The sequence below is a fragment of the Nomascus leucogenys genome, chromosome 7b, assembly GCF_006542625.1.
Source record: "Nomascus leucogenys isolate Asia chromosome 7b, Asia_NLE_v1, whole genome shotgun sequence".
NCBI lineage: Eukaryota > Metazoa > Chordata > Mammalia > Primates > Hylobatidae > Nomascus > Nomascus leucogenys.
This window is the reverse complement of record NC_044387.1, coordinates 3,830,591-3,843,096: the sequence shown is the minus strand read 5'-3', so window position 1 is coordinate 3,843,096 and position 12,506 is coordinate 3,830,591. Positions and strand designations below refer to the sequence as shown.

At 61.0% G+C, this 12,506-nt stretch overlaps 1 protein-coding gene across 1 annotated transcript in view; it reads left to right on the top strand.

The window, feature by feature from the left end:
- GRAMD4 (GRAM domain containing 4) overlaps nt 1–12,506 on the top strand; it is a 101,042-nt gene that overhangs the window by 71,265 nt on the left and 17,271 nt on the right. Inside the window, exons 4-6 of the mRNA XM_012507680.2 lie at nt 7,174–7,294; nt 10,292–10,353; nt 11,944–12,076. Of these exons, the coding sequence (XP_012363134.1) occupies nt 7,174–7,294; nt 10,292–10,353; nt 11,944–12,076 (316 nt within the window). The remainder of the gene's footprint in view (nt 1–7,173; nt 7,295–10,291; nt 10,354–11,943; nt 12,077–12,506) is intronic.

Sequence of the window (12,506 nt, the reverse complement as noted above, 5' to 3'; positions counted from 1 at the left end):
TCCCTCTGGACACACAGAGTGTCCCCTGGGCCTCCTTCCATCTTCCCTTCTCCCTGACATATTTTGCTGCCCAATGGCTCTTGTGATACATTGGAGTGGGGGCAGACCCTGGCCCATTGGGTAGCCATCCTGGTTTCCCCGTGTGCCACTCGGGGCCGTCTCGCTTTCCTTCCTGACAATGAGACGGCTGACATGCCTTCCTAGGCATCGGGGGAGCAGACCCCTGGATGAGAACTCACGAGGCAGGCACAGATTTCTCTTTCCAGGTGCTCCCTTGGGACTTAGGTTCTAGGGTCCGACTCACTCCTTGGGCAGGCATTTTGGGCCCCTGGCCTCCCACTGGGTTCCTTGCCATTTGGTGGCTGCTGTGACCAGGTCTGCTGTGCACTCAGCCCATTTCGGCCGACCCTGGAAGAGGCGCAGCTCACTGGGCTGGAAACAGTGCCACGGGATCTGCATAAGCTGTGGCCTCTGATGTGGTGGCTCCTCTGCTCCTGCAGGGCCGTGACTTTCTGGTCTGATGTTGCGGGCCACGGCTCCTGTCCCTGGGTCTCCACCTGTGACTTGGCCCCCGGCAGGTGTGATATCACATGATCCTGGTGCACCGGGGCAGCTTCCCATCCCTGTGCGGTGTGTATGGCTGCCACCTGGACTCTCCTCACACATGTCTTGCACATGTCTGTGCCCGAGACAGGTGCAGGGGGTCTTGGGAGAGCAGGTGCCCTGTGCTGCCATTAGGACGCGCTGTGGCAGATCATGCATTTGTGGGCCACATGGGTGACTCTGTAACATCCCCTCCGTCCGTGCTGTTCACTGTGGGGGTTTAGAGAGGCTCGGTGTGCACTTTTCTGGTGGGGCCGCCTTGGTGGCGGCACCAGGGAATCCTGCTTCAGGTGCCTTTGGGGGCAGAGCTGGAGGTAGGGAGGAGAGAGACGGAGCTAGGGGCTGCCAGGGACCCTGTACTCCTTTACGGCTCCTGGACCCACCAAAGGAGGGCTTCCAGTGGTTTTATGACCCAAGGACTGCCAGGGGCAGGAAAGTCCACGCCGGGCCAGGTGGACGAAGAGGACTCTCCCAGCCTGCCTAGGCACTTGGTTCCTATGCTTGACATGATTGTCTCGAGGCAGAGTGTGGTTGGCACAATCATGGCCCCACAGAGTGTCCATGTTCCCCCAGCCTGTGAATGTGGCCTCCCATGGCAGAAGGGACTTTGTAGATGTGGATGAGTCACAGACCTTTGGTGGAGATGGTTCTGGATTATCTGGGGGTGCACAGTCACCACACTTTGTGGTGTGTGGTTCTGAGAAGGAGACGGCAGGAAGGTCAGAGGAGGCCACGTAAGGGTGGAGTTAGAGGTCACAGTGACGTCATTGCTTCCTGGGGGCCACAAGCCAAGGAGCACAGGGGCCTCAGGAAGCTGGAAAGGCAGGAAATGGGTCTCCCCCTACCCGGAGCCTCCAGAAGGAACAGCCCTGTGCACGCCATGACCTCAGCCCCGGGAGACCCAGGTTGGACTTCTGACCCCAGAACTGTGAGAGAATACGTTTGTGTTGTTTTAAGCCGTTGTGTTGGTGGCGAGCCATGGGAAACAAATGCAGAGGTCACCAAGGGGCTCCGTGGCCTGCCCTGTGTGTGGCCTCGCTCCCACCCCCACCCTGCAGGACACCTTGGCCCTGACCTGCGGGGCAGGGAGGCCTGTGGGTGGGGCAGCCCGGCGTCCTCGGTGTCTGTGAGCAGCTCGGGGCACAAGGAGGCCCACTCCAGAGGCCGAGGGAACCCAGAGTATCGGCAGCAGCCGCAGATTTTCGGTGCCTGGACGGGGGCCGGGGCTGGACGAGAGGAGTCTGCCGTGTGAATACCAGCTCAGCAGTTTGCTCCGGGCTGGAAATCGGCCCTCTTGTTTCTTTTCTTACTCGGGAAAGAGAAAGAAAAATTGATGATGGGGGATTTGCATCGCCTTTGTCCTGTGGAAAGATACAGCTGTGCTCGGCACACTGCACTTGACCTGAATGTGTCGCTGCTGGGCGGGAGGCAGCCTGTACGATGGAGTCATGGGGCATGTGATCATCATTTCAGTTTCTGGAGAGACAGCAGCTTGGCCTTGCAGGGGGCCATGTGCTCAGAGACAGCAAGGACTCATGGGAGATCAGCGGTCAGACTCTCTGGCCGGTTTCGTTTACTTAGCTGTCTTTGTACAATCAGGAACGACACTGGGCAAAGGTGGGAAGCCTCATGGCTCTTCCAGAAGCTGGGACAGGCTGATTTGCCACGCTGTCCGAGGAGCCCTGCCTGCAAGGCTGAGGGTGCCGTGCCGCCCGCCGACCCGGGAGCCAGGTGTCCCCTGGGCTCTGAGCAGCGAGGATGGCCGGGCTCTGGCGTTCACATTTGTCTGGGCTCTACAGAGAGCCTGACCCCAGGAGGTCCAGGGTGGAAAAAGGGGCGGCTGCCTGAGGCCCTTTTGACCTCTGAACCCAGGCCTGTGAGTGTGCCTTTTCACACAGGCAGGCATGACACGGCATCCCTGGCTCCAGGAGGGACCTGTGTCCGCATCCGTCCACATCCGTCCCTGGGCTGGGACTGGCCACCTTGACCCAGGCTTTGGCCAGTGCTCTGCCGTGTGGTGGAACCTGGCTGGCTGCTGCCCTTTCACAGCTTAGTGACTCCAGGAAGGGGCATAGGGGGCAGCCCCATTTAGGAAAATGTGGTTTCCTGTTACCCGTGCAGGGAGGGGCCAAAGTGCCTCTCTGACCTATGGATGGAGAGGCATGTGGGCTGCCTTGACTTTGACAGGGCCAAGATCAGAGGAGGTGATGTGTGGGTACTAGGAGTTAACCTGGGAAAGTACCTGAGCCTTCCCACCTCGGCCTACTCTGCCCAAGAGGCCTGCCCGGAGCAAGGCTGCCCAGTGTGACTTGTCTCACCTCTGTGTTCCCACGCGATAGAGTCACTGCCACAACATGAAGACAGAGACATGAGATGAAAACACCCCATGGCTGTCTCTGAACCCTCCCCAGCTGGCTCCAAATTCGGGACTGAGCCAGGCGGACGCTCCCTTTGGGGAGAAACACCGGCTGACGGGGCACTTGGTTCCTTCCTTCGCTCATCCAGTGAGCCTTGATTAAGCCCCTTCTGTATGCCAGGCAGACCGAAAGAGGGGCCAGGCGGCTGAGAATCGGGTCCCTTGGAGGTGGCTGGGGGTGGGGTGGGGGGGCAGCATCCATCTCAGGTGGGTCAAGATGCCCAGCTTCTCCTGGCTGTCAGTGGGCGTGTGACCTCTCTCGGAGGAAGGGTCCCCAGGTTCCTCCTGTCTTGGGGCGTGGACCCGCCCATCAAGGGCCCCAGGGCCAGCCCGGGCCCATGCAGTGGGTTCACATGCTCCATGCTGCTCTTGGGGACCCACCCAGGCACCCTCTCAGGGCAGGGTGGTGTCCCCTCTGTTCATGGTGGTGTCCCGGCACCTTGGCAGAGCCCGGCATGTGATGATTACCTGAGTATTTCTGACGAAGGCGTGCCAGAGCCGGCCCTCAAGTGGCTCCGCGAGGGCGGGGGGCTGGGGGCTCGTGCCACATGCAAGGTTGGCAAGGGGCTGGGTGGAGGTCCCTGCAGGCGGTCGGGTTTGTGGACTGATCACCGTGTTAGGGCTGTGACACTGAATTTCCAAGTCCCTGGCTGCCTCCACTCCGTGCACGGCCTGCTGGTCAGTGCATCTGCCCTCCCTGCTAGACGCACTGTGTGAGAACCGGCCAAGCTCCCCTCCCAACCACTCTCCCTTCCCCACATCTTGCTGGATTCTCCTTGGGCGAGGCTGGGTCTTGGGGCCGGAACAGGTGGTGACACCGGGGTGGTCCCTCCTCCAGAACCTGTGGGGTGTGTTGGGCACAAGTCAGGGAGGCCTGCAAGTAATGGAGGCTTGGAAACGTCACACGTTACCAGGACATTGTGTGCCATTTCTGGGAATCCCCACCCAGCACACGGAGTGGGAATCGTGTCCCCAAGAGGAAAGAGCAGGACCCGTGAGAGAAAATGACAGAAGGCTATGCCAGAGCGGGGAGCTGTTGGGGAAGTCACTCGGGGAAGTGGTATTGGGGTCAGGACTGAGGCTGAGGGACACCTCACCCTGGAGGGCAGAAGAGAAGCTTCCTCGGGAGCAGGGCCAGCACATGCAAAGGTCCTGGGGCAGGCCCGACCCTCGGCAAAGTTGAATATTTTCTGGACATTTGAGGACCTAAAAGCGGGTCTCTGTGGCTTGAGCCCAAAAAGCAAAGATGAGGGGTGGTGTGGAGGGCGCTGAGGCTGGGAGTGGGTGGGTGGGGGCCTCGGGAGGGAGCTTCAAGCTGGGAAGTTGGATTCATTGCCAGCCCAGTGAGGAGTTCTAAGCGGGAAAGCAACAAGTTCTGGCTTGTGCTTTAAAAGCAGCCTTGGACCTCAGCTTCGAGCCAGACGGGAGGGTGTGCGAGGAGCTGGGAGGCCAGTTAAGAACTTGGGGATGGGGCTGGGGCAGCTGAGAGACCAGCAGAGCGGATGGATCTGGGATCTTGGAAGAAAGAACCCCAGATGTGTAGGGGGTGAAGGGACCCCACCCGAGTGTGGCTGGCACTGCTCCCCTCTGCTGTAAAGGAGCCAGCCGGCCGCCCAGGGAGGGCTGGGGGGTAGCTCCCTCAGCCCTGGAGACGTATCCCCCACAGCCCTGGGTCAGGGGCCCTGCTGCTCCTGCCGCCTCCTTCCTGCTGCTCTGAACTGGAGCCCCAGGCCGGGCTGGACCCTGCCCCTGATTCTGACCCGGAAGCCTCCCCAAGGCCCTAGGCAGAGGCCACCTGCCTCCATTCTGACCCCGCCTTTGCTCAGCTCCCGGACTGAGCACTTGGTACCTCGCAGCCTGTCCCGAACCCTGGGGAGGCACCGGCTTCAGCTAACGCTCTGCCAGGTGGTGGAACCTGGCCATGTCAGCGGGTTAGGGACCTTGGTCTACAGAGAAAAGTAGCTGTGCCAGGACCAGACGCTTCTCCCCAGAATGGAGGCGGGGTGGGGAGGGGGAGCTCTGGAGGGAACCAGCCTGATGAGACCAGGCAGTCCGCAGGGACAGGCCCAGTGCCCCCCACCCCAGCCTCCATGGGGAGGGTCTTCTCCAGGCCAGCTCAGCTGCCCTGGGGGGCTCTCAGGAGTCCAGGATGCTGAAGGACACTGAAACCATGCTTGGAGAAGGGCCGATCCCAGCAGGCAGGGGAGCGAGGCAGAGCTCCAGACACCCACATTGAGCAAATGGATCCTGGTCCTTGGTAAATCCGAATATTTTCTCTCGGGTTAGTAACAGCGAGTAACAGCATCCAGCACCCCCAGTGGGAGTGGGACTGGTGAGATGCAGGTGCCTGTCTCTTCCCTTTTGGGTACCATGAGCCTGTGGCTGCCGGGCAGGAAGGTGTGCTGACCTTCGGCTTCTGGGTTTACTGACCCTGGTCCACCCGCGGCTGCTCCCTGCCTGGGCACGGCCCCCTGCTGTTTCTGTATGGCTACTCCTGGACATTAGCCTGGGACTGGGGCCTGAGGCTGTCATACTGCCCTTGGCCCCAGTTTTGGAGTCTTAGGTATGGCCCTGTGGCCCCAAGTCATGTGGTGAGGTGTCCAGGACAGGAAAGGAAGCTACTGGGGTCACTCCCACCCTACCCAGAAAGAAGCTTCCAGGCTTAGAAGCCTGCCTTCAGCCCTGGGCTGCTGGCCAGACCCCCAAGGGTTCCTGCCTCACACCGGTGGGGTCTGACTGCTGGCCCTGCCCAAGAACCTGGGTGAATTCATCAGCCACGTTCCTTTGTCTCAGGAATATCTCCTGGGACTCCAGCAGACGCGCTTCTCCTGCTGCCATTGCCATTTTGTAAGGTCTCAGCGTGTCCACCCCATGGTCAGTGCGGTCTGTGCAGTTGAAGTCGAGGCTGACTGATCTGGACCCTCAGCCACCATAGGCCACAGCCAAGGCAGCCTTGCGGGTAGAGACAGCACTTAGGTGACCCTCAGCTGGGTTCTGCAAGCCACTGCTGCCCCGTAAGCCAGAATTGTTCCACCTGAACTTACCCATGACCTTGGCCCTGGGGCCACCTGCCTGAGCCTGTCAAGGAGACAGGGTTGGGCTGGGCAGGAGACACTACACAGAGTAGGGTGGGTGGGCTGGGGAGAGGAGCGTCTGGGCAGGGTCTGGTCAGTGGCCCAGGCTTCTGAGAAGGACCGAGGACCTGTGGGCGTCCACAGGTGCCGGCTCTCTGCTCTCATCTGTCTGTTGCTCTTGTCCTTCATGCATGGAGCCTGTGCCAGGCCCTGGGAGGGCAGTGGGGGAGAAGCGAGGGCCTCAGGTTTGCCCTTAGGTGACCCAGCACTGTTGGTTTTAGGAGGAAGAGGCAGGGATGGGGCAGAGGAAGCGGGGGAGAGGCCGGGTCCCCTGTCTTCGAGTGGTGGAAGTGTCCTGACTTCCAGAGGCTGCCTGCACTCCCTGGCTCCTGGCTCCTTCCATCCTCAGTCTTCCAGTCCCTCCGACCTCTGACCTCTGACCCTGCCTCCTCCCTCAGCCTGGATGCTCTTTCCCAGGGTCTGTGGCCTCGCTGTGTTCCCTCTAGGTCTTGACTCAGACCTCACCTTCTCCTGAGGCTTTCCCAGAGCAGCCTTGTGTCCAGCTTGCCCCGTGCTCTTCTCAGGCCCCCTGGCCAGCTTGAGCTGTGGGCTGTCCCCGCTGGCCCAGGGCCTTTGCTCTGCTGCTGACGCATCCCAGAACCTCGCCCAGCACGTGGAGGCGCTGGGTGGGTGTGGTGGGCCGGCCGGGTGCGGTCAGCATCCTCTCCGCAGGTGTCCTCAGCGTGGCGGTGCTTGGTGAAATGGCTTTTGTGTTCTGTGTTGCACTGTTATGAAGCATAGTGAGGAAATTCATACCCTTGCTTCACCCAGCTCTTGCCCCAGTCGTGTAAGAGGAGCCCCGTTAATAGCTCTCGCCCAGGAGGAGGGACTGGATGGGAACCAGTGCATGTCCCGCTGTGTGAGTGCCCTGCACCCTGGAGGAAGGTCAGGTGCTCAGGTCCGCTATGGAGCAGAGACCCCTCTGCTATTTCTGAGTCAGGCACCCCTGCCCCAGCATCCCAGAGTCAGGGGGCTGCATGGACATGAGCGATGGTCACCTGGCTGTTCTCTCCCCGATAGAGGAGGAGCTCCGGAAGCTGCGAGAAGAAACCAACGCAGAGATGCTGCGGCAGGAGCTGGACCGGGAGCGGCAGCGGCGGATGGAGCTGGAGCAGAAGGTGCAGGAGGTGCTGAAGGCCAGGTACTGCGCCTTCCTGGGGGCCCTGGCCTGTGTGCGGCTGCCCCAACCCCTCACCCCTCCTGCCCCGCCGGCCTCTGCTGCACCCATAGCGTCTTGGCAGCATCACTCTTGGCCCTGGAGAGGCCTGAGGGTGAGGGTGGGCCCAGCTCCAACTGCCCAGGTGTAGGTCCTGCCTGTGCCTGCATGAGCCTGGGCTTGGCAATGTGTCATCTTCCTGTGCCTCTGGCGGTCTGGAAAAGGGTACGCAGGTGCTCCTGCCAGCCCCCAGGCCGGGGGCCAGGCCGACTGAAGAGAGGCTTGGCATGGGGCCTGCAGAGTCCCAGAGCCACCTCGTGGCTCTGATCCTGGCCTGCAGGTGACCCCGTTCTGTGCATCCACCCAGTGTCCCACCCTGGGGCCGGCCCGGCCTCTTAGGATCTTCCTAGGACCTGCCCTCCCAGCGCTGCCTGTGCGTGTTCCCATGCTCCCTGTCTGCCCCAGCCGCGCTGCAGCTCCTCAGGGTGCCCTGTGGCCCCTGCCCCCCACCCCCATCCTAGCAGGATCATGTCCTGGGTGCCAGTGCCGCCCTGGCTGCTAGAGGCACATCTGCAGCTGACGTCTTTGCTCTTGGTTGTGGGTCCCATGCCGGACCCCTGAGTGCTCACAGCCTCCTCCCTCACCCTGCCCTGTGCCTCACAGTGCCGCCAGCAGGAAGCAGGTCATTCAGGACCCCAGCACAAGTTACAAAGCCAGTGCCCTTCTGTCTCGCTAACACCACGAGGCTCCGTGTCCCTCTGCACAAGTTCAAACTGGTGCCTGGTGGATGAGGCCAGGGAGCTCAGCCACTCACCTCTGGCTCCCAGGCCTCCCGCTCAGCCTCCACTCCAGCAGCCTTCTGCTTCGGCCTCCCTCTCAGCCTTCACTCCCTCAGCCTCCCCCTCAGTCTCCACCCCCAGTTTCCGCCCAGCCTCCCCCCAGCATCATCTTTAGCCTAATTCCTCAGACTCCACTGCCTCGGCCTCCCCCTTAGCCTTCCCACTCAGCCTCCCTCTGGGTCTCCCACCTCAGCCTCCCACCACCACTGGCCACACCTTTGTCCATGGCCCCCATGACCTGCATGGATGGCTCTCACCAGATAGGGATGCACACGGCATCTCTGGGACACCCCAGCTGAGCACTGACTGCCCGCTCCGAGCACTCCAGGGGCCGTGTGTCATTGTCAGGACTCCAAGTGTCGCTGCTTAGCTGGCCCTGAGGAAGCAGTGCCCTTCAGCACCCTCAGGTTTAGTGTGCAGGAAGATGGGGGGTGTCCACTGGGCTAGCTCCCACTTCTTCCTCGCTCGCCTCCTGCAGGTCAACATGACCTTGTGGAGTGCCCCGGGGGCTCATGTGGGGGCATCCAGCTGGTGTGGGGGAGGGAGAGGCCTCACTTTCCTATTTCGCCCTGGCAGAACCTCCCAGACCAGAAATGGGTGCATGGGCCTCGGCAGGTGCTTTACCTGATGCTGAACCTTCTGTGAAAATCCACAGAAGCTCAAAGCTTAAATTACACTTAATAATGTAGAGGTGCAACAGAGACCTGACCTGCCACACTGGGAGATCCCAGGGACAGGTGCGGTCCCCAGGCATTTGACCACAGTGCCATCCCCCCCCATGGGACGCTGCTTCTCCCCCGGTGGCTAAGGTGGCCTGAGGCTGTCCCCGTGGCCCTGCTCCCTGTGTTCTGTTTCCCGTCCTCTCACCCCCGCCAGCCCCACTCCGGGATCTGGTCCTCATCTTTTACCAAAGCCCCTTGGTGGCAGGTGTGCCCAGCCTGGGTCAGCTGTGAGGACGCAGGGAGCCCCATCTCGCAGTCTCTGCTTTGGGAATGGGTGGGGAGTGGGCAGTGAAGGAACATCCAGGCTGTGACCCAGGAAGTGGAAGCTGAAGGTCCTGGGAGCATTAAGGGCTCTCCCCTGCTTTACCTGGGGGTGGCGCTTAGGAACCTTCTGGAAGCCAGGAGGAGGGGGGTGAAGGAAGAGCAGTCCCAGGCAGAGTGACCTCCTCTTTCCTTGTCGTCCTGGTGCAGATCTGGGGTGGGTCTGGGTGGCTGTGGTCTGTCCAGGGTGGGTAGGTGTGTGAGGGCACACACAAACACGCATACACTGCACACACACACACACACCACACACTCTGAAGCTGCAGGATTAAAGCACAGCAGTTCTGTTTATGAAAATCTCTATTTTGGTTTTTAAGAAAATTCTCAGAAAGTCACCTTGGTTTAAGGCTACTTGTTAGTGGGCAGAGATTCTCTCCATTGTGGGTCCAAAGCCCCCTGAAACCTCACCGTCTGCTTCCTGCCCGCCGCTTACCTGGCCATGCCCTGTGCTCCGCCCTCTGTTCTCTTCTCAGGGTTTACTCCTCCCCCAGCTTCCTCCCTCCCCACTCCCGCTCCCCAAGAGTTAAGAAGCTTAGGGGTGACCACACAGCACTTGGCCCGGTTCTGTGCTGCACCTGCTCACGGGCCTTGGCTGGAGGGGCTGGGTGTGGGACGGAAGCAGACCCTGGTGGCCGTCTAGTGCCCCTGCCCAGACCAGGCAGGTCGCTGGAGTAGGCTGAGCTGGGAGCTGGGCACCGGCTGCTGACAGGTGGCACCCAGCCTGTGGCCTGGCATGGTGCTTGATAAACACATGTGTGTTGATCAGTATCTTTTCATTAGCAGACGGGTTGGTGATATGAGAGTATTCTGAGTTTAACGATGATGAAAGAAGCAAGGGTGCTAAAATGAATAGGAAAGGAAAGAGTGGTGAGAGACAGTGGCTGTTTAAAAACAAAACGTGTGCCTGTTAGGAAGGCAGCTCTATGCTTGCCTGGATATGCTCGGAACCAGCATTTGAGCAGTGGAGACTCTAGAGAGAGCCCCGCTGTCCCTGACCTCTCCTGTGTAGTACATGGCTGCGAAAGCCCTGGGGGGCGCCTGACTTGGCATGGAGTTTGGAACTAACAGACTTCTTGTCTCTTCTCTCCCTGCTTTCTAAGAACCGAGGAGCAGACGGCTCAGCAGCCCCCAAAAGGGCAGGCCCAGGCCAGCAATGGAGCAGGTACACCCTGGTGGGCGGGTGGACAGGCAGGCGGGCAGGTGGGTGGGTGCGCGTCACCTGCTGGTTCTGCAGGCCCAGGTTAACAATGGAGCAGGTACCCGCCCCCCCCAGCAGGTGGGCAGGCGGCAGGTGCTGGTTCTGTGCCCAGGCACCTGCTGGCATCCGGGAATCTCCTCCCGTCAGAACTGGGTTAGTGTCTCTGATGCGAAGTGGTGAGTCATCATAGTCGTCATCGCAAATTTCCAGTCACTCAACTAAAGCGTGATTGTGTGTTCTTTGGGGAATACACACGTACTGTGTTTCAGCCTTGCCCCACGGAACAGCGATGTGAGAGCCACGCTGGTCACTGCCGCTGCCCTGGTGCCTCCCTGAAGGGGACCAAGTGGGCAGTGGGGCTATGGTTGGCTGCGAGTGGCGGGGGGGGGGGGGTCGTGTGCCCTTTTATCTCTCTCCTCATCCTCCATCCCTGAGTGCCTGTTCTTCATCTTGCCCCACGCCCTGCAGGCAGCCGGCACAGTTCCCTGTACCTGGGGTTCAGCAAACTCCAGCCCCCGCCTGGCTTCACAGATTTAAATGGTTTCATTTCATGACATGAGAACATAATATAAACCTGAAATTTCAGTCCATAAATAAAGTCCATGGGAACACAGCTGGGCCGGTTCACTTAACGGCTGGGACGAGTGTGCCGATCTCACCTGGACCCTCCCCTTAAAAACTCTGCCAGGCTGCCTTGGGAGGGGGGAAGAAGCCGCAGGAGCCTGCCCTGGCCCCATCGTCCCTGCCCGGGTGGCCTTGGGGTACGCAGACCTCAGCCCCCTTGGCCTGTGGCTCTTGAGCCTCTGCCCTGAGCCCACAGCCCCCTGGGTATGGTGACCACAGGCCCTCTGGTCCCAGGGCCCGAAACTGTGGCGAGGCAGCACCCACTGCAGGCGGCTCCTCACTGGCCTTCTGAAGGGAGGGACTGGCCTGCACCCCTGAGTCCCCGTTCCAAGGGATTCTTCCGGTTTTCCGTGATGGAGGCCGCTTTCTAGAGGTGTTCGCTTTTGGTGAACAGTGCTGGTCATCAGCACGACGTCACCATGAGCTCACCCTGGGCTGGCTGAGCTCGCTGGGCACCCCCAGCCCAGGACACAGCCTCCCGCCATGCCATCCATTGGGGCAGGATATGCAGGGCTGGGGCAGTGACCTCTCCAGCTGCTTTCTGACAAGCTGGAGGTAGAAAGGGGGTTTGATGCAGACCGCTGAGGTGGGCTGAGCAGCCTGGATGGATGGGCTGCCCGCTGACGAGAGCCCAGGGTGGGCAGAGAGCCAGGGACAGGGCATGAAAAGCAGAGACCCCGCACTGAGGTCTTCATGCCGGGGCAGCTCTGCTCTGTGCCGGTTTACACTTGGTTTCTTCAGAGGACTGAGCCCTTCAAAGTCTCTTGTACAGGGACCCTTCATTTCCCTGTCCCACCTCCGAGCATTCCTTGTGCCCCTGCTGGCCGCGCCCTTGCAGTGAGGCCCCTCCCTGCCCTGAGATCCCCGGACCAACCCCAGAACAGGCCGTGCCGCCCTGCCGCGCCCTTACCGGGCCCCTGCCCCCTACAGAGCGTCGGAGCCAGGGGCTGTCCTCGCGCCTGCAGAAGTGGTTCTACGAGCGGTTCGGGGAGTATGTGGAGGACTTCCGGTTCCAGCCTGAGGAGAACACCGTGGAGACGGAGGAACCCCTGAGCGCCCGCAGGTGGGGGTTCGCGGAGCCTGGGGCTGCCTGTGCATTAGGGGCCCTGGTCCCTGGGCTGAGGCTGCAGCGGGTGGGCCATCCTTTATCATCATGGGCCACAGCTGTCCGTGAGGCTGCCGAGAGCTCCTGGAGGCCCCTCTGTGTCCAGTCTTCTGGGGGCCATGCCTGGCAGGGGCTTGCGAGGCCTGCTTAGGTGCAGCAGAGCTGCGTGCACCCACTCTGCTCTCAGCTGTGGCTTGTGACAGTTGTGTGGGGACTCACAGGGTTCAGCCCACTGCCTGGGGCCTTCCTTGGCTCTTGAGTCCAATCAGTAAACCTTGGTTCCCTGCCAGGCACTGCCATAGGCCCTGGGGGTCCCGAGGGAGCTAGGCCAGCAAAGCTCTGCCCTTGAGGACTTCTGTTCTGGGGACGCAGGCAGGAAACGAGGGGA